This window comes from Oryctolagus cuniculus, chromosome 1, assembly GCF_051225735.1.
Source record: "Oryctolagus cuniculus isolate XC-2025 breed Fujian yellow rabbit chromosome 1, ASM5122573v1, whole genome shotgun sequence".
Classification (NCBI taxonomy): Eukaryota; Metazoa; Chordata; class Mammalia; order Lagomorpha; family Leporidae; genus Oryctolagus; species Oryctolagus cuniculus.
The window spans coordinates 146,153,054-146,174,533 of record NC_142867.1 but is presented as its reverse complement, the minus strand read 5'-3'; the positions used below and the strand labels follow the sequence as shown (position 1 = coordinate 146,174,533).

The following is a 21,480-nucleotide window of genomic DNA, read 5'->3' as shown; positions in this document are numbered from 1 at the left end:
AGGGAGGAAGGCAGCTCAGGGCTCTGCAGGCTATGCAGTGAGGCCAGAAAGGAGGTGGCTGCGGTGGGAGACCCTGTCCAACCCAGCAAGGTGCCTCCGGCCCAGGAGTTGGTGGCTCCAGTGCAGCTCCACAGCCATCCTCAAAGGACTGGAGTGAACACTGGTGAGAGAGTGAGGGAGACACAGTGGGACAATGTGGCACACAGGATGGGACCCTGGGGGCACTGAAGGCCTATGCAGACAACACGCCTGCACTTGGGGCTGGTGCAGCTCAGTCCCTAAAGACTACAAAACCTGACAACTGCCAAAGGCGCAGAAGTCAGAGAAGCATGGGCAAGGCTGGGGCCCTCAGACCCTGGGCTGCCCTAGGACCATGGCTCTGCTCTCAAGACAGAAACACCAAGTCCCGGCAGCTAAAGCTCTGACTGAGTTGGGTGGGGACAACGAGGTCCTATCACCCGGAAGATGAAAACGGAAGGAAGCAGGCCCAGAGGAAAAACAGCCTCACACCCCCAGAAGCTAGGAAGGTGCCACCAAAGGGCTGAACATCACTACAGGGAAGACAATTTGGAATTGACTCTAACCATGCAACTGCAGCATAAATGAAGTAACACACACAGAGGGCGCCACGTACAGGGCTCTCCATGAGCTCAGAGGTGACAGCAAAGAACTTCAAGAAAGAAGCTACATCACAAGCATCAACCTCAAGGAACATTCAAAATCTCAAATGCAGGATAGCACACTTGTTTTCTAAAAGTGCTTGGGCCCCTGCTCCTCACGTGAGAGACCTGGATGGAGTTTTGGGTTCCAGGCTTCTGCCAGGCCCGGCTCTGGCTATTGCTGACATTTGGGGAGTGAACCAGCAGACAGATCTATTGCACACATGTGTTCTCTCTCTCTCTCTCCCCCTCTGTGTATGTGTGTGTCTGTGTGTGTATTGCTCTTTCTTTTTTATTTATTTATTTATTTGACAGGCAGAGAGACAGAGAGAAAGGTCTTCCTTTTTCCGTTGGTTCACCCCACAATGGCCGCTGAGGCCGGCGCACCGCGCTGATCCGAAGCCAGGAGCCAGGTGCTTCTCCTGGTCTCCCATGGGGTGCAGGGCCCAAGCACCTGGGCCATCCTCCACTGCACTCCCGGGCCACAGCAGAGAGCTGGCCTGGAAGAGGGGCAACCGGGACAGAATCCGGCGCCCCGACCGGGACTAGAACCCGGTGTGCCGGCGCCGCAAGGCGGAGGATTAGCCTAGTGAGCCGCGGCGCCGGCCTGTATTGCTCTTTCAAGTAAATGAAAATAGACAAACACTTTTTAAAATGCTGGTGGCAACAAAAAGTTAAAGCTATCTCCATTAGTTTCAAGTAAAAATTAGAGAAGAGAATGGCCCAGGCTTGGAAATATGCCATACAGTTGAAAAAAAAAAAAAGAGAGAGAGAGAGAACAAAACCTCTAATGTGCTCCCAGGCCCTCCAGGAAGAAGCATGATCTGTGCTAACATTCCACTTACGCTGACATAGATAACTCTGTTAATGGATACCCTTGTGTATAAGATTTTCACTTACATTTCTAATTATCTCCTCAAAAACAGAAAACTAAACTAGAAATTAACAAAGAGCATCAACTTTTTAAAATTTAATGTTTTTCAGGCCGGCGCCGCAGCTCACTAGGCTAATCCTCCGCCTTGCGGTGCCGGCACACCGGGTTCTAGTCCCGGTCGGGGAGCCAGATTCTGTCCCGGTTGCCCCTCTTCCAGGCCAGCTCTCTGCTGTGGCCCGGGAAGGCAGTGGAGGATGGCCCAAGTGCTTGGGCCCTGCACCCCATGGGAGACCAGGAGAAGTACCTGGCTCCTGCCATCGGATCAGCGCGGTGCGCTGGCCACAGCACGCCGGCCTTGGCAGCCATTGGAGGGTGAACCAACGGCAAAGGAAGACCTTTCTCTCTGTCTCTCTCTCTCACTGTCCACTCTGCCTGTCAAAAAAAAAAAAAAAAAGAATCACATTTTACATCTTTTTGTAACCTGCTTTTCCACATACTTTGTTTAAACTTTGATATTTAAGGAGTGGGCATTGTGGTTCAGTAGGTGAAAGCTGCTGCTTGGAAAATCCACATCCCATATCAAGTGCCGGGTTCATGACACAGCTACTCTGCTTCTGCCCCAACTTCCTGCTAATGCAAGCCTGGGTGACAGCAGGAAACAGCTCCAGAGGCTGAGTCCTTGCTACCCGTGGGAGAGGCCCAGAGGGAGTTCTAGGCTCCTGGTTTTGGCCTGCCCCAACCCTTGCAGTTGTGGGCACTTGGGAAGTGAACCAAAAGATGGAAGATATTGCTCTTCCTAGCTTTCAAATAAATAAAATATATTTAAAACCATAGTGATATTACAAAAAAAAAAAAAAAGTACGATCTATAACCACAAATCCTGAAACATAAGATGAGAACAGCAACAGTGAGACAGCCCCTGCTGAACTTCACACTTTCAAGGCCCAAACATCCCAGCTGCCAGAAAAATCTGCAGAAATAATCCGAGCCCTAGGCAGGCATCCGGGGCAGTTGGGTCAAGCCATCACTTCCCGCACCCGTGACACACATCAGAGCACCCAGTTCAAGGCCTGCTCCTCAGCTTCGCATGCAGCTCCCTGCGCCGTGGGAAGGCTTCAGGTCCTGGGTCCCTGCCGCCCACGTCAGAGGTCCAGATGAAGGTCCAGGCTCCTGGCTTTGGCCTGGCCCGGCCCTGGCTGCTGGGGGCATTTGAGGATGAACTAACAGATGGAAGATCTGTCTCTGTCTCTCTCTGCCTTTCAAATAATACTTTAAAAATAAACAAGAAATAAACAACCAGAACTCTCCTCAGAATCAGAAAGTTTACAAAACTGGAATGAAAATGAGCAACTTTCCTTATACTTTTTTAAAAAAGAAATATTTTATTTATTTGAAAGAGTTATACAGAGAGGGACAGATAGAAAAGAGACTCCGGCCGGCGCTGCGGCTCAATAGGCTAATCCTCCACCTATGGCGCCAGCACCCTGGGTTCTAGTCCCGGTCGGGGCACCAGATTCTGTCCCAGTTGCCCCTCTTCCAGGCCAGCTCTCTGCTGTGGCCAGGGAGTGCAGTGGAGGATGGCCCAGGTGCTTGGGCCCTGCACCCCATGGGAGACCAGGAGAAGCACCTGGCTCCTGCCATTGGATCAGCGTGGTGCGCCAGCTGCAGTGCGCTGGCCACAGCGGCCATTGGAGGGTGAACCAACGGTAAAGGAAGACCTTTCTCTCTGTCTCTCTCTCTCTCTCACTGTCCACTCTGCCTGTCAAAAAAATTTTTTTTTAAAAAAAGAGATTCCACCCACTGGTTCACTCTCCAAATGGCCACAACAGCCAGGGCTGAGCCAGGCCAAAGCCAGGAGCCAGGAGCTTTATCCTGGTCTCCTACATGGGCGCACGTGGGCCATTTTCCACTGCTTTCCCAGGTTCATTAGCAAGGCGCTGGATTAGAAGCGGGAAAGCTGGCACACAAACCATGCCATATGGGATGCCGGCATTGCAGGCGGCGGCCTAACCTGCTTTGCCACAACACTGTCCCCTTCCTCACGCTTTTTTTAAATGCTCTTTGTTGGCAGGTCAGCTCAGTGGCAAAGTATTTCATGTTACCTCTGTCAACAAGAAGGAAAATTTCACGATAGCTGAATGTTGGGACAAACACGGACACATCTGCTCCTGCACCCCAAGGCCAAGGAGGCCCTATCCGCTCAGTCCCCTGGACACTTAAAGGAGATAAAGGAGATCAAACAAACCAGACATAGCGACCTTCACCCAACAGGATGCTGGACCAACACCAACAAGCTGAAGGAGAAAATGGCAAGTGCAGAAGTTGTGGAAAGAAGTCTAGCCACAGTAGTGCATGGAAGTGCAGGATTCACTGACCTGGGTGGTGGCTGTTAGCATAGATACAGCGCCCTCAGACTGCACCAAGGAAAGTCTGGACCCAGATGGGACATGCCCCTGCCCAAGGGGTCCACTCCTGGGGCTCCAGACACCTACCCGAGACCATGCACCCAGGCTGAGAGTCTTGCAAGGCCATCAGAGGGTCTGCACTAGCCAGGGCTGAAGACATGGCAGATGCCATGCCTGGAAAAGTATCAAACTACATGGCTGCCTCAAGCAAAGACAAAACGAGACCCGATGGGCAAAGTTAGCACTGGCCAGAGCCATCTGGGCCCCTCTGAGAGATGGGACCATGGGAAAGCTGACCACCACTATCAGGAACACCAGCACAACTCCTCTCTGCAGCGAGCATTTGACCGAGCAGTTTAGATATCAATCAGTTAAGATGCCTATGTCCCACATCAGAGGACCTGGGTTCAAGTCCTAGCTCCACGCCCAATTCTAGCTTCCTGCCGAGGGGACTCTGGGAGGCAGCAGGTGACAGCTCAAGTACTCGGGTCCTTGCCACGTATGTAGGGACCTGGATCAAGTTCCTAGCTCCTGGCTTCAGCCTGATCCAGCCCCAGCTGTTGTAGAAATTTGGGGAATGGCCCAGAGAACGCAAGTTCTGTTTCTCTAGCAACCAAAAAAAGGAGGAAAAAAAGAAAACCCTAGCCCCTACTCTCCAAGGTTTGGCCTGCTGTCCATCTTCTTGCTCGCCAGCCCACGTTTCCCCAAGCCCAAGCTCTGCTACTCCATTTGCCACAAGCCTCACAATCCACAGAGAACACACTCTGCTCCTGTCTCTCACTGCACCTTTGCATATGCAGGTAACACAGGAGGCAGCCTCGCCACGGTCTTCTAAACTGACGACCAGTGAGTGTGTAGGTCTCCCCTCCCCCACGGGAACACTCAGCTCTGCAGGATGGGCATAGGATGTTCCCACGCAGGACAGCAGACAGACACAGACCTTTCAGAGGAGAGAGCCGAACCTCCTTATCTGGGAAAACTGGTGAAGGCCTCGTGCTTCCTTGGACTGAACGGGATGGAGCTGGGGAGTTGAACAGAGAAGCAGGGTGCACCTGTTCCCAGTTCAGGAGCCTGGATGTGCACAAGCTCGGCCCCCACAGGAGCAGGACCCCTCCTGTTCCCTCTCACCACCTTCTCAATCTCGCTCATACACACACACCCTCTCCCTGGACACAAGAGGCCCTGATAAACTACTACCCAGGTCTCGTTCTCACCTCCTTGGTTTGCAGCCTAAGCAAACATGCCAGCAAGGCGGAGCTGGCAGGCTCTCCTCCAGGCCGCTCAGCACACTTCAATTTACCCACATGGGGCACAGGTACCCTCAAACTTCACCACCCTTATCTTGGTAGGAAATGGCTTCATGCGATACTATTTGCTGTGATAATCCTTGATTTCAAACATTAAGGTTAAAAAAAAAAAAAGCCCACCAAGAAGGAACGGGCATAATAAAGCAAATTCAGACATAAAATCAGGACCATCTGACAGCTGTAGGCACATTTTCAAAGACTTACAATGGAATGATTGGAGCTGTGCAACCAGGAGGGGCCGGGCTGCCTGCTCAGAGTTGGGGGACAGGCAGGCGGCCGCCCCGAAGCCCCTGCTCTTCCAGCCCTGGCTCTCCTTGTGCTCCCAGCCTCCCACCTGCTGCTACTTTTGAGACTGAATGTACCAGCCCACACTGTAAGGAGCACTTGCTATCCCGAAAATGCAGAAATACGCCATCCAATCTTATTACACAGCTGAAAGGCAAAGTAGCTGCTCTAGGGAAGGATTCAGGGAATCAGCACAGAGACCCGACAACAAAAGGAAGTCACACTGGAGCCTCAGAACACAATGGGCCCAGCAGACTCCACACAAGGGCGGCCGTGGGTAAACCTTGTCCGTTAGTTAAAATTTATTTTGTCTTGTTTAAAAGGCAGAGAAACAGAGAAAGAGACCCAGAGAGGCAACACAGAGATCTTCATCCACTATTCCAATCCCCAAAGGCCCACAGTAGCCAGGCTGGACCAAGCCAAAGCCAGGAGCCCAAAATTCCATCCAGGTCTCCCATGTGGGTGGCAGAGACCCAAATATTTAAGCTATCATCTGCTGCCCAGTAGCAGGGAACTAGATCAGAAGTAGCCAAAACAAACCAGTCACTCCAGTGTGGAATGTGGACAGCCAACATGGCGACCTAACCACTCTGCCACATGTCGGCCCCTCGCCTTGTCCATTGTTAACCCACTTAAAAATCGTGAGCAAGCCTGCAGTCCCAGCTGTGCAGCTATCTGGCCAAACACAAGGGCAGCGCCTAGGGGCTTCTGGGTGTTCGCAGCTTATGCTGTATGATGCCATGAGCACTGCAGCCACACAGGAGCAACAGGAGCACCCGTGCCTCCCTGGGAGCAGATGGACTGGGACAGGTCCTTAACCTCTCCGAGTTCCGCTTTCATCATCTGTTCAAGGGAACCACAATTACCACTTGGAAGGTATAACTTGTCGGGCTCTGGCTCAACTGATCTCTCCACCAGCTGCACAAAGCAAATTCTATTGCCAGTTCTATTTGACAATTGCAGGCACTGAGCTCCGCCGCACAGTGGTGGGACTGGAAATCCAGCCAGCTCTGGTTTGCCTTTAACTTCCCCACTTAAACTCCTCCCTGCATGACACCATCCCACTGCTTCAGCTGCTCCCTCCAGCCCACCACAGCCCTGGCTGGTTTTAACAGCAAGATGTGGAAGAAATACGGCCCCTGCACAAATACACATGCTTCCCTTCCTGGGTTCACCTCCCTGGAAGTCCTTGGTGCAACCCTCTAAATTCTAAAAGTCCAGAGAAGAATGTGTCGCCAATACCCCGCTATGATTAACAGCAGCAGTGAAAACAGTAATTCCGTGGTCTCACGAGGCTCAACTCCTCCGTGCTGGGAGCTATAGCAACCCATGCACTTCCCCCAGGCCTGCCTGGGGCTGGGGACAGGCACTCCTGCAGAAGCGTCACCGCATGACGCGGCTCGAGAGCAGAGGAGGGTACAAATAAACAACCCTAGGTGGGAGATAATGGGAGGGCAGGGATGGCCCTAGGAGAAGGGGGTACTGTTTGGCACGGGATGGGGTATGGGAGAAGAACAGGGGTTATGAGAATATGGGAGATGGGGTGCTGAAGAGGGAAAGGCAGACGGTTGAGGGCAGAGGTACAAGGATGAGGACGATCCTGGCGGAAAAGGAGTACTGTGGGACATAGGAAGTGACCCTGGGGGAGGGCAAGGGAACGAGACTAAGTACGGCGGGATGGGGGAGCAAAAGAGGGAGGGTAGACCAACCCTGGGGAGAGAACAGACCGGGAGGGCGATGGCGACAGGGGACCGACCCACAGGGACAGTGCTGCAAGGAGGACCGGGGGGACCGACCCTGGGAGGAAAGAGGTAGAGAGGGGATCCTTACAGGGGGAAGGACGGGAGGGAGGTGCTGGGAAAGCCGGGACGACCCCGGGGGTAAGGGAAGTGCTGTGGGGAAGAGGAACCCGACCGGTGGGGAAGGCGTACTAGGGGGACGGGAAACCCCGCGGACCATCCGCGCGTCCGCGGCTCACCTGCGCGTGGGCCACCACCAGGCTCTTGTTGCCCTCGCCGTGATATTTCCATTCATTCTCGTCCATCTTCTCCTCGTCCATGCCCCGGCACGGCCCAGGTGCCCGGCGGGCCGGGACGCGGGGACTTAAGTTGGGGGCCGCCTGCCTCGCCCGGCACCAGTCGCAGCCGTCTGGAAGGAGGGCCTGACAGCCGCTGCTTGCGCCCGACCCCGCCGCGGCGACTCGAAGGCGCGGGCCTCCGGAAGCCACGCCCCCGACGGCCTCCATGCCTTAACCGGGCAACTTCCGGGTTTGCTCCCACTTCGGCCTATGGACTGTGGCAGCGAGTGTACCCGTGGCCATCTTAGATGCTGGCAGTTGAGTCACTTCCTGAGCGCGGTCTTGAGAACCGGAAAGGAGGTTTCCGGCCGGGCACCGGATGTGAAGCTGGCTGGGAGAGCCAAAGGCTGCCTTTGGCTAGTGCAGGGGTGTCGCGTCCTTTGCTGTGTGCCCTGGGGCTTGAGGCACTCAGTCGTGGGAACCTAGCAGAGCAAGACGTCTCTAATTTCGCTTCTATGGCATGGCATAGTCCAGATTTCGAGTCTATGGAGTGGCATGTGGCTCATGGCAGTCTCATACCTAACACTGCCGTCCGGTGTCCCCTCTGGGGACGTGGCCCGGCAAAGGGAGCGACTCCCGTGGCGCCTACGCCCGCCCGCGGACTTAGAGGCCTGAGTTGACTCCGGTGCGGAGGAGCTGGGCTGATTCTCGCAGCACCATGAAGATTATTAGGTCGGTGTTTCCCATTCGACACTCTCGGGACCACATTACGGAAGTAATAGAAGGCCGCAAAAATATTTTGCTAATGTGGATCAAAGCCATCAATATTACCATATTTTAAACAAGTTTAAAAGTAAACACATTTTTCCGCAGCTATGTTTCCCCAGAAAAGGAAGAATATTTTCACATTAAAGTTGGACATAAAACAGCTGGACCTCACATCACCCAGTAATTGACTTACCCATGGGGAAAAAACATCCTGCTTCATGCGGATAATGGTTGACAAAAGAAGAACCTGTAGGACCACCTTTGAGAATGGCTGACTCAGCCTTGGTAGGCACCTGGCCAATGGAGTCAGGAAAATGAGCCAAGAGCTTTGAGTCTCCCTTTTCCCTCCTGGGACCCAAAGGGGAGGCTCAGTGAAAGGTTGCTCAGGACACACCCTGTGGCGGGTTGGGCAATAGGATCAAAATAGCCACTCCTGGAGTGAGTAGTCCCCCAAGAGAGGGGCAGGCACAGGCCAGGAAGAACAACCTAGGGTTCGTGAAGTCCAAACTTTCCACACCTCCACAAGGTGGTGGTGGCGGGGGGACCCTAACATGAGTAAGATTGGATTTCTCAACACCCTGTGAAGGGAGAGATAAGATCACAATCAATAGTATATTAAGTTTTAAAACATGTCCTTGAGGAAGCCTCTGTGGTACTAGGAACTTTCTGTATTCCCCCCACCCCCGAGACACACAAAGGAGTACTGACACTGTTTATAACTGCCAGCATAGAGTGAATGACCAAAAGCAGATCAAATTTTGGTTCATCATTTTTATATTTTAAAATCATATGGAGAATTTTTTTATATTTATTTGACATGAACAGATCTCCCACCCACTGGTTCACTCTCCAAATGCCTGCAATAGCCAGGGTTAAGCCATGCTAAAGCCACAAGTCAGGAACTTAATCCAGATTTCCCATATGGGTGGCAGGGACCCAACGTTTTAAGCCATCCACCTGCTGCCTTCCAGTGTCTGAATTAGCAGGAAACTGGAGTCAGGAGTGGAGCTGGGACTCAAACTCACGCTTGAACTCCAATATGGGATGCAGAGAGGGGATTGTTTTAAGATTTGCTTATTTGAAAGACAGAGGTGGTAGGGGAGGGAGAGAGAGAAAAGTAGAGAGAGATCCTCCACCCACTGGTTTAGTCCCCATGGCCAGGACTAGGACAGACCAAAGCTAAGAGTTTCACTTGATCTTAGCCAAAAAGCCAAGAAGTGATAAAGCCAGGAGTTTCTTCCAAGTCTCCCATGTGGGTGCATGGGCCCAAGCACTTGGGCCATCTACTGCTGCTTTCCCTGGCACATTAGCAGGAAGCTGGATCAGAACTGAAGTAGCTGGGACTCAAATCAGCTACCACATGGGATGCCAGCATCATGAGCGGTGGCTCTACCATCTACACCATGATGCCGGCCCCAAGCATGAACCTGATGGAAACCATGCTAGCTTCCCTTCCCAACTTGGTAAACCTCTGGGTTCAGGAAAGCTATTCAAGTGCTTTGAAATATGATGGCATAACAGCTTAGGACACAGCAGAGAGTGGTCATCCCTGAGGGGTGGGAGCAGAGAAGGAAAGATGAACAGACAGACATGAATCAGATGTCCACCAGTGGGGTATGGGACATCAGTTGTTTTCCTGCCATTGATTTCTACCCGCCTTGTCTATGACTAACCCAGTGTTTACTAGGGGAAGCACCTTTCATCCATCCAGCTTATGCAGTCTGACTTAAGTTGACTCAGTTCCTTTTCTCAAGTCTGGGCTTGTAGCCTCCATTTAGGTAGTCAGGAGTCACATTCCTTGGAAATTATGTAAACCCAGTGGTTGGTTCAGGAGATACAGGGATATGCTTCAGGTTCATCTGAAGCTCATTCCTGGGACCTGTGTTGAAATGACTGAAGGGAGAAGCAGGTTGGGACAGGTGGTCAGTCCATGTTGCTGGCACTAGTGCATGCACCACAGTTGGTGACAACAGAGGGGAAGGAGAACCAGGAAACAGCAAGGAAGGGCATAGCATTTGCAATTAAAGTGTTTGAGCCAATGAATTCCATCTGTCTGGATTGAGTTCTTTTCTCTCATAACCTAGAGTCCAAAGTAATAATAGGGTATACTGGGAAGAAGTGGGACTAGAGGTATTGAACAAAAAAATGAAAGGCTATCGTGTTGTGGTCTAAATGTTCATACACTCTCCCCCCACACACCCCAAATTCATATGTTGAAGCCCAACTCCCCTGGGGAGGTGACTGGGTTTAGGTGAAGTCATGAAGATAGAGCCAAAACAGTGGCATTGGTGCCCTTAAGAAAAGGAAAAGACGTCAGAGTTTCTTCTCTCTTTGCCATAGAAGGATTTGGCAAAGAGGCAGCCTCTGCAAGCCACGAGAGCTCTCAGCAAGACCCAGCCTCAGAATTAGTCAACAGAACTGTGAGGAATAGATGCCTGCTGTTGATGTCACGTAATACGTGGTATTTTGTCGTGGCAGTCTGAGCTAAGAGAGGGAGCAACTCTTGTTAGATTTGTTATGCCCTTTCACCTACATTTCCAGTATTTTTCTCCTTTTGTGTTAAAAATAAATAAGGAAGGGAAAGAGGGACAAAAGAAGGAAGAAGAAGAGAAAAGGCCGGCGCCATGGCTCACTAGACTAATCCTCCGCCTGCGGCGCCGGCACCTCAGATTCTAGTCCCGGTTAGGGTGCCAAATTCTGTCCTTGTTGCTCTTCTTCCAGTCCAGCTCTCTGCTGTGGCCCGGGAAGGCAGTGGAGGATGGCCCAAGTGCTTGGGCCCTGCACCCGCATGGGAGACCAGGAGGAAGCACCTGGCTCCTGGCTTCGGATTGGCTCAGCGTGCCGGCCGTAGTGGCCATTTTGGGGGGTGAACCAATGGAAGGAAGACCTTTCTTCCTGTCTCTCACTAACTCTGTTGGAAAAAAAAAAAAAAGAAGAAGAAGAAAAGTAAGAAAAGAAGATGAAAACATCCAACCACATTGAAAAGCCATCAAGAAACAAACAAAACATTGCTAACTGGGCAAGCCCAGAGATGGGTGAGTACTTATTCTGTTCCTGCTGTTTTGATATGTGTTTGAAATTGTGATACCATATATCACCTGGTATGACACAGCATGATGAGAAGGCCATTTCACCTCTGGTAATTCCTCCAAAACCCATAAACCTACAAATCCAAGTTGAGGGATCTAAAATACCTGACTAGAGCTTAAAACTGTCAGAGTAATGAAGACACACAGACTGAGGAATTGTCAGATCAGAGGTTAAGGAGATAGGACAGCCAAGCGCAACATTGGATCCTAGAACACAAAACAACACTGGTGAGAAAAACCTGTAAAATCCAAATAAATTCTGGAGTTTAGTTAATAGTAACGTACCCATGTAGGATTTTTACTTCTGATAAGTATACTTTTGTTATGTTTGTTCACTTTGGGGAGAAATAAGGGCATGAGAATGCTGTACTATCCTTATATTTCTGTAAATCTAGAATAATTCCAAAATAAAAGGCATGCATTGTCTATACTCTTTTTTTTTTTTTTTTGACAGGCAGAGTGGACAGCGAGAGAGAGGGACAGAGAGAAAGGTCTTCCTTTTGCCATTGGTTCACCCTCCAATGGCCGCCACGGCTGGCGGGCTGCGGCCGGCGCACCACGCTGATCCGATGGCAGGAGCCAGGTGCTTCTCCTGGTCTCCCATGGGGTGCAGGGCCCAAGCACTTGGGCCATCCTCCACTGCACTCCCAGGCCACAGCAGAGAGCTGGCCTGGAAGAGGGGCAACTGGGACAGAATCTGGCGCCCCGACCGGGACTAGAACCCGGTGTGCCGGCACCACTAGGAGGAAGATTAGCCTATTGAGCCGCAGTGCTGGCCGTGTCTATACTCTTTTAAAATTAAAATATATATGTATTTTATACATCAGAGTGGCAAAATAAAAACAATCTTACATAGTGTTTTCTGGGGGCGAGAGGAAAGATACTGTGCATTATTGGTGGAGGTGAATTAGTGAATACTGCCTTGTTTGGGCTCCATGTGGCTATAGCACTAAAACGAATACAGCTAATCTCAATTGACCCATAATTTCCACACCTAAAAATTTATTCTAACAATACTCTTCCTCCAGTGCTCATACTCATATGTACAAGGTGTTCATACAAGCACAGGAGGAGTGATTGCAGATAGCATTGTGGCACAGCCAGTTAAGCTGCATCCTATGCTGCCAGCATTCATATGAGCACTTGCCTGAGTCTCAACTACTCTACCTCTGATCCAGCTCTCTGCTGTGGCCTGGGAAAGCAGTGGAAGATGGCCCAAGTCCTTGGGCCCCTGCATCCACGTGGGAGATCAGGTTTGGCTTTGGCCTGGTCCAGCCCCAGCCCCAGCCCCAGCCTTTGTGGTCAGGTGGGGGAGTGAACCAGCATATAGAAGATTCATTCTCTCTCTCCTCCCCACTCTCCCCTCCCTGTAGATCTGCCTTTAAAAAGATGGATAAGGGCCAGCGCTGTGGCTCAGCAAGTTAAAGCCCCAGCCTGCAGTACCACTGGCATCACATGTGGGTAGGTTCAAGTCCCAGCTGCTCCACTTCCTATGCAGTTCCCTGCTAATTCACCTGGGAAAGCAACAGAAGATGGACCAAGGACAAGGGCCCTGCACCCACATGGGAGACTTGGAGGAAGCTCCTGGCTTCTGGCCTCAGATCAGCCCAGCTCCAGCCATCTGGGGAGTGAACCATCCACCGGTCCTTTCTTTCTGTCTCTCCTTCTCTCTGTAACTCTACCTCTCAACTAAATAAATAAACTATTTAAAAAGAGAGAGAGAGAGTCAAAGAAAGAGGCTCAGCAATCATTATTCTCTTTGGGAAAAGAGTAAAGGAAGAACTAGGCTCCTATGGCCTGGGAAAGCAGTAGAAGATGGCCCAGGTCCTTGGGCCCCTGCACCCACGTGGGAGACCCAGAAGAAGCTCCTGGCTCCTGGCTTCCCATCAACACAGCTCCAGCCATTGTGGCCACCTGGGGAGTGAACCATCGAGTGGAAGACCTCTCTCTCTCTCTCTCTCTGCCTCTCCTTCTCTCTCTGTGTAACTCTTTCAAATAAAAATAAATAAATCTTTAAAAAATTCACTTTGCTCTTACGTACTATTTCCTCTTTTATGGAGAATGCATTCATATTCCCTTTCTGTAATCAACTTCACCAAATGCAATTCTCATACTCATTTTTTAAGCTAGGTAAATTTAGCTCTATGTTTTAATATGGAAAAATGACCACAAAATGTTTTTAAATATGTACAGGAAAAATGAATGTCTCTGTTTGAATAGGAAAGTACTCAGGGAATATGTGCCTTATTAAGTGAGATTTCTTTCAGAGTTGGGACTGCAGGTGACAAGCCCTGACAAGGCCACATGTTTCTGGAACATTTGAATGTTGCATAAAAGACACAGGTTAGCTGCAAGGAGGAGCCTCCGGATGCCCAGCTAACTTGAAGTCGGGAAGTTTTTCCTGAGGGTGGAGTCCTGATTATTTAGGTCAACTGAACCTGCCGTGGGCTAAGACTCTATTGCTGTGACCGACTCTGAGGGGTCTCCCCTGGATGGCAAGTCTCAGAGAGCACCTGGCCCCTTCCCTCCCAGGGATGCAAGGACGGGCACACAGCTGCCTAGATTGGCAGAAACTTTCCTGGGTCTGCTGTCCACAGCATCTGCTCCCTTTCCCACTTCTGCTAAGACAACAAAACACCACTGCCTGGGTAAATCGTAATGAACCAAAATTCACTGGCCCGCACTTCCAGAAGCTGAAAAGCTTCTGGTGAAGTTCTTCTTGTGTCTTCACATGGTAGAAAGGCAAAGAGAGGGCCCAACTCCCCTGTTTGTAACAGCACCAATCCCAGCCATGAGCGCAGAACCCTCACAGCCACATCACCCAAATCCTCACCTCTTCATACTGCTAAGATGGCAATTACATGTCAACGTGAGTTTCAGAGGGGACCGTATTCAAACTGCAGCACCCACCTCTCTGCTCTAGCTTTTACACTGTGGCAAAATCCAGGCAAAAGAGGCCTGATGCCACTATAATATTGGGGAGGCCCCAACTTCTTCTCCCCCATCCATCATCCTCTTTGACTTAGGGAAGACAAAAAAAACTGCTGTCCATCAGCGAAAAGATCAATATCTTTGTCTATATTAAAAATTAAAATCCAGCAACAAGCATTGAGGTACAGTAGATTAAGCTGCCACATTCCATACACCAGAGTACCTGGGATTGAGTCCCAGTTTCTATGCCTGAAATCCAGCTTCCGGCTAATGCACCTGGGAGACAGTGAATGATGGCTCAAGTACTTGGGTGGAGACCAGGATGGCTCCTGGCTTTGGCCTGGCCCAGCCCTGGCTGTTACAAGCATTTAGGCAGTGAACCAGCATATGGAAGATAACACTTCCTCTCTCAGTATCAGTCTGCCTTCCAAATTAGTTAACTAATTTACCTTTAAAACAAACAAACAAACAAAAAAAAACAAAAAAAAAGTACACCTAGGCATATCATATTTGAAATGCAGGAAATCAAAGAATCTTGGGAAAAAACTGGACCAACAATGTGGCTTAGTAGGCTAGCCTCTGCCTGTGTCGCTGGCATCCCATATGGGCACCAATTCGAGTCCTGGCTGCTCCACTTCCTATCCAGCTCCCTGCCAATGGCCTGGGAAGGCAGTAGAAGATGGCTCAAGTGCTTGGGTCCCTGCACCCACACGGGAGACCTGGGAGAAGCTCCCGGCTCCTGGCTTTGGATAAGCCTAGCTCTGGCCATTGCACCCATTTGGGGAGTGAACCAACAGATGGAAGATCTCTTTTTCTCTGTCTCTCCCTCTTTCTTTAATTCTGCCTCTCAAATATTTTTAAAAACTTATAGAGAAGCAAAGATAAGAATTACTCACAACTACTCACAAACCATGCAAGCAAATACAGGCTAGAGTGAAATGTTCCGAAATGAGAGGGGAAAAAAAAAAAAAAAACATAGCCAAGAATTCTGTCCCTTGTGAAATTATCCCTCAACGATGAGAATTCTGGGGTGACAACAGAGCAGGAAGCACTACATATCTGTCTCCCCGCCTAGACAACAAAGCACTGGCAGAATGATTTGCTAAGTATTTTGGAACTCTTCCACGTAGTAAAGGCTTGCAACTCCAGGGGAAGGTTTGGGTGGTACCCGGTAGTTAGTTTCGGTCAGTTTCAGCTCTTCACTCAACCCTCACTGTTCATCCTGCTCTCCTGCAAGCCCACAGCGTGCAGCCATGCATTTGTTCCAGGAACAGCTTATGTGGCTGAAAACTTCACGGTGTGATGAAAGACATGAACATAAATATCCAATAACTCCAAGTAGGATGAAATCAGAGACCCACATGCATCTTGAGAGCAGCAAGGCAGCAACGGCTCGTTACAGACAAGGGCTATACCATACAGTGATCAGCAGTTTTCTCATCAGAATTTTATTGGAGGTCGGAGAGCAGAGGCCGATGTGTTCAAAGGCTGAAAAGAACACAGCCGAGGTCACAGCAAGATAAGCTGTGGCTGGCTGTGACACCAACATCCCGTATGGCTACTGGCTCAAGTCCCAGCTGCTCCAGCTCCCTGCTAATGCACCTGGGAAAGTGGCAGAAGATGGCCCAAATGCTTGGGCCCCTTTCACCCAGGTGTGAGAACCAGATGAAGCTCCCAGCTCCTGGCTTCAGCCTGGCCCAGCCCCAGCCATTGCAGCCATTTGAGGAATGAACCAAAGGATGGAAGATCTCTCTCTCTCTCTCTCTCTCTCTCTCTCTCTGTGTGTCTATATATCTTACAAAATATAAATGAATACATCTTTTTTAAAAAATCAAATCAAATAAATAAATCTTAAAAAAAAGAAAAACCCCAGGAGCCCAATAAACAGCAAAACTGACCTTCAGAAATAAGTGAGACTTCGACACAATCCTAGAAAAACACAAGGTGAGTATTATCTCTAGAGCGCTCTCCAGGTACTCAAGGGCATCCTGAGAGTGGAATGAAAGGACGCTAGACAGCAACTTGAAGCCGTATAGAGAAATAACTTGGAAAAGGCAAAGGAACAGTAATAAAAGCTACTATTAATGTAACAATGCTAAGTAAGACCACTTTTTCTTTTCTATATGACTTCAGTGGCTAATGCACTTTAAAAAAAAAGTGCATCTTAGTCCAGGGAGCTGGCATTGTGGTACAGCAGGGTAAGCTGCTGCTTGCGATGCCAGCATCCCATGTCAGAGATCTTGTTTGAGTCTGCCAGTTGAGGCTGCTTTGCTTCTGATCCAGCTCCCTGCTATGGCACTTGGGAAGGCAGGGAAAAATGGGCCCAGTGCTTGGGCCTCTGCCACCCACACGGGAGACCCAGATCGAGGTCCAGGCTCCTGGCTTTGGCTTGGCTCAGGCCTGGCCTGGCCATTGCAGCCATTTGGGGGAGTAAACCAGCAAACAGAAAATATATTCATTCTTTCATTCTCTCATTCTCTCTCTCCTTCCTTCCCTTCTTCCCCATGTCACTCTTTCAAATAAATAAATCTTAAAAAAAGAATTGTGAATGTGAAGGTTAGTGTTATTGTAATATCGCATGTCTACATAACTTAAGTCTAATGCACTTTACAGTTATTTATGTTTTGGACACAGAATGTGCAGATGTAACTTCTGTCCCAGGAAGAGAATGCAACTGTTTATGAGTAGAGGTTAAGCTGATAAAAATTCAAGTTAGAACATGATAGCTTCTGAAAGTTAATCTCTGTAGTAACCACAAAGAAAATAGTTTAGAATATATATGAAATTAAAACCTTTCACAAGAAAAATAAACTAAGCACAAAAGCCACTCATAGAAGTAGTCAAAAATGATGGGGACAAGGTAGAATGGTGGTTGCGGGGGGCTGGGATGAGTAAGGGGAATGAAGCGTTCTTGTTTAATGAGTATAGAGTTTCAGTTTTGCAAGATAAACCCTCTGGAGGTGGACAGTGGTGATGGTTGAGCAATAATATGAATACCACTGAACTGTGCAGATAAGTGGTTAAAATAGTCAATCTTATCAGCTATGTATTTTACAATGGAAAATGGAAGAATATTGAAAGACAGGAGCAGGCATTTGGCCAAGCCAAAAGAGGCCAGGTAGGGCACCCATGTCCCACAGCCTCCCCAGCTCCAGCCCCTGACTCCAACTCCCTGCCAATGCAGACGCTGGAAGGCAGTGGTGACGGCTCAAGTGTGGGAGAGAGACTCAGATGGACTCATTCGCTCCCAACTGCAGCCACTCCAGCCACTGAGGGAGGGCATTTGGGTGATGAAGAACCAATAAATGGGTGGCCGGTGCTGTGGTGGAGCAGATAAAGCCGCCACCTTCAACGCCAGCATCCCATATGGGCAGCAGGTCAAGTCCCAGCTGCTGCACTTCTGATCCAGCTCCCTGCTAACACGCCTGGGAAAACAGCATAAGATGGCCCAAGCATCTGGGCCTCTGCACCCATGTGGGAGACCAGATGAAGCTGCAGCCACCTGGCTTCGGCCGGGTCCAGCCCTGGTTGATGCAGCCATATGGGGAGTGGACCAGTGGATGGAAGATCTCTCTCTGCTTCTCAGTAACTCTGCCTTTCAAATAAATAAATTAATCCTTAAAAAAAAAAAAAAAGAACCAGTAAATTGGAGCTCTGTCTGTCTGTATATCTGTCTCTGTCTCAATGCCTCTCAAATAAGAGCAGGGTTTTTGTTTAAGTGAAAGACAAAGACTTTCTCAGACTAACAAAAACAGAATGAATTTACTGCTGGCACACTTGCCTTACAAAACAATGTTAAAAGGAATTCTTCAGAGAAGGAAAAGGACATGTAAATTTGTATCTACAGAAAGAGAAAGAAGATCCGAGAAGAAGTAAGTGAAGGTAAAGTGACAACTTTTATTCTTATTCTTTATGGATCTAACAGGTAACAGTTTGGTCCCTAATAATAACACCAATTTATTCAATGATGATAGCTTCTGTAAAAAGTGAAATGAATGGCAGCAATCCTGGGAGGCACAGGAGGGAGGGATTAGAAGCGTTTAGTAATAGAAGGTTCCTGCATTACTTCTGAAGTGGTGTAGTGTTATTTGAAAGTAGACTTGGATTAGTGGCAAATGTCTATTGCAAACTCTTACAGCAACTGCAGAACAGTTAAAAAAAAAAAAAACAGAACTGCTATGCTAAGGAAGGAGAGAACAATAGAACCGTATAAAATGCTCCGATGAAACTGCAAAAGGCAGAAGAAGTGGAAGACAAAAAGAACAAGGGCAAGAAATCTACCACAGTAACAAAGTATAGAGGTATCAATCCAACTATATCCATAATCACTTTAAATGTCAAGGGCCTAAAAATACCAGCTTAAAGACAGATGAGGTCATTCAAAACTCAAACCTTAGATACAAGTTGTCTACAGGAATTCCACTCTAAAGACACGTACATTTTAAAAGTACAGGCAGGCATTGTGGCACGGTGGGCTACCATCACTTGTGATGCTGACAATCCACATCAGAGGACCGCTTCAGGTCCTGGCTACTCCACTTCCATTTCAGCTTCTTACCAACGTGCCTGGGAAGGCAGCAGATGATGACCCGAGCAGCTGGGTCTCTGCCACCCACAGAGGAGACCAGAATGGAGTCCCAGGACGCTGCCTTTGGCCTGGTCCTGGGCCAGCTATTGCAGTCATTTGGGGAGTAAGTCAGCAGATGGAAGCTCTCTCTTTCCCTGTCTCTTCCTCTCTGTCACTCTTCCTTTCAAATAAATATATAAATCTTTTTTTTAAAGTAAAGAAATGGAGAAAGACATAGTGTACTGTTTGATCTCTATGATGATTTCAGACAGTTAATTATAGAGCAAGAAAAATTATAAGGGATAAAGAAGGCCATTATATAATTAGAAAGGAATAAATTCTCCCCTAAGACATAATAATCCTTACGGTGTGAGGGGGAAAAGATGAATGCATTATCACAGTTTGAGATTTGAATACCTTAGATCAGATATGGACAGATATGGAAGGCATCAAGCAATTCGATATAACAGACACCTGTCAACTAATTCCTCCAACAGCACAACACAACACACATGGTTGTCAAGCTCACATGGTACATTCACCAAAATATACCACATTCTGGTCCACGGAGCACACTGAACAAATGCACCACATTCTGAGACACGGAGCACACCTGAACAAATGTACCACCTTCTGCCCCACGGAGCACACCTGGACAAATGTACCACATTCTGAGACACGGAGCACACCTGGACAAATGTACCACATTCTGAGACACGGAGCACACCTGAACAAATGTACCACCGTCTGCCCCACGGAGCACACCTGAACAAATGTACCACATTCTGAGACACGGAGCACACCTGAACAAATGTACCACATTCTGGCCCACGGAGCACACCTGAACAAATGTACCACATTCTGAGACACGGAGCACACCTGAACAAATGTACCACCTTCTGCCCCACGGAGCACACCTGAACAAATGTACCACATTCTGAGACACGGAGCACACCTGGACAAATGTACCACATTCTGAGACACGGAGCACACCTGAACAAATGTACCACCTTCTGCCCCACGGAGCACACCTGAACAAATGTACCACCTTCTGCCCCACGGAGCACACCTGAACAAATGTACCACATTCTGAGACACGGAGCACACCTGAACAAATGTACCACCTTCTGCCCCACAGAGCACACCTGGACAAATGTACCACATTCTGAGACACGGAGCACACTGAACAAATGCACCACATTCTGAGACACGGAGCACACCTGAACAAATGTACCACCTTCTGCCCCACGGAGCACACCTGAACAAATGTACCACATTCTGAGACACGGAGCACACCTGAACAAATGTACCACATTCTGAGACACGGAGCACACCTGAACAAATGTACCACCTTCTGCCCCACGGAGCACACCTGAACAAATGTACCACCTTCTGAGACACGGAGCACACCTGAACAAATGCACCACCTTCTGCCCCACGGAGCACACCTGAACAAATGTACCACATTCTGAGACATGGAGCACACCTGAACAAATGTACCACATTCTGAGACACGGAGCACACCTGAACAAATGTACCACCGTCTGCCCCACGGAGCACACCTGAACAAATGTACCACATTCTGAGACACGGAGCACACCTGAACAAATGTACCACCTTCTGAGACACGGAGCACACCTGAACAAATGTACCACATTCTGAGACACGGAGCACACCTGAACAAATGTACCACATTCTGGCCCACGGAGCACACCTGAACAAATGTACCACATTCGGGGCCATGGAGCACACCAGAATAAACAGAATAGGAATCACATGGTGTTCTCAGTCCACAATGGCACTAAACTAGGAAACAGTACAGAGGGAGCTGGCATTATTGCACAATGGGTTAAGCTGCTGCCCACGATGCCACTATTCCACACGAGTGCTGGTCCTCTTCTGATCCAGCTCCCTGCTCATGTGCCTGGTACAGCAGCACATGGGAGACTTGAATGGAGTTCCAGGCTGCAGGCTTCAGCCTGTCACAGCCTGACCATTGCAAATATTTGGCAAGTGAACCAGCAGATTACAAAATACCTCTTCCCCCTCAATCCTTCCCACCTATTCCCTCTAACTCTACCTTTCAAATAAATAAATAAGTAAATATTTTTTAAAAGTAGAGCAGAAACCATTGAAATTGGAAATAGGAAGACAATAGAGAAAATCACTTAAACCATAAGCTGATTCTTTGAAAAGATCAATAAAATAAATTTCCAGTCAAGCTAACTAGAAAAAAAAACACAAATCATTATACCAGAAATTAAAGAGAATATGAGTTTCCATACCCCATGGTCTTTAAAAAGTTAATAATGGGGGGGGGTAGCGCTATGTCATAGCAGGTAAAGCCGCCGCCTGTAGTGCCTGCATCCAATATGGATGCCAGTTCAAGTCCTAGCTGCTCTACTTCCAATCCAGCTCTCTGCTATGGCCTGGGAAAGCAGTAGAAGATGGCCCAAGTCCTTGGGCCCCTGCACCTGAGTGGGAGACCCGGAAGAAGCTCCTGGCTCCTAGCTTCGTACCAGCACAGCTCTGGCTGTTGCAGCCAATTGGGGAGTAAATCAGCAGATGGAAGACCTCT

The 21,480-nt window shown here is 49.0% G+C and overlaps 1 protein-coding gene across 8 annotated transcripts in view; it reads right to left on the bottom strand.

The window, feature by feature from the left end:
- IPPK (inositol-pentakisphosphate 2-kinase) overlaps positions 1 to 21,480 on the bottom strand; it is a 95,311-nt gene that overhangs the window by 56,921 nt on the left and 16,910 nt on the right. For 4 of the 8 annotated variants that reach the window (XR_016236482.1, XR_016236483.1, XR_016236481.1 and 1 more), the window contains exon 1: positions 7,509 to 7,792. The exons of 1 other annotated variant lie outside the window; for it this stretch is intronic. Coding sequence is in view for 4 of the 7 variants with exons in the window: in XM_089336239.1 (XP_089192365.1) it covers positions 7,509 to 7,775 (267 nt within the window). In the remaining 3 variants the exon portion in view is untranslated. Of the gene's footprint in view, positions 1 to 7,508; positions 7,822 to 21,480 lie in introns of those variants that run through there. 3 more of the 8 variants (XM_089336248.1, XM_089336236.1, XM_002708226.6) reach the window with 3 other exon arrangements.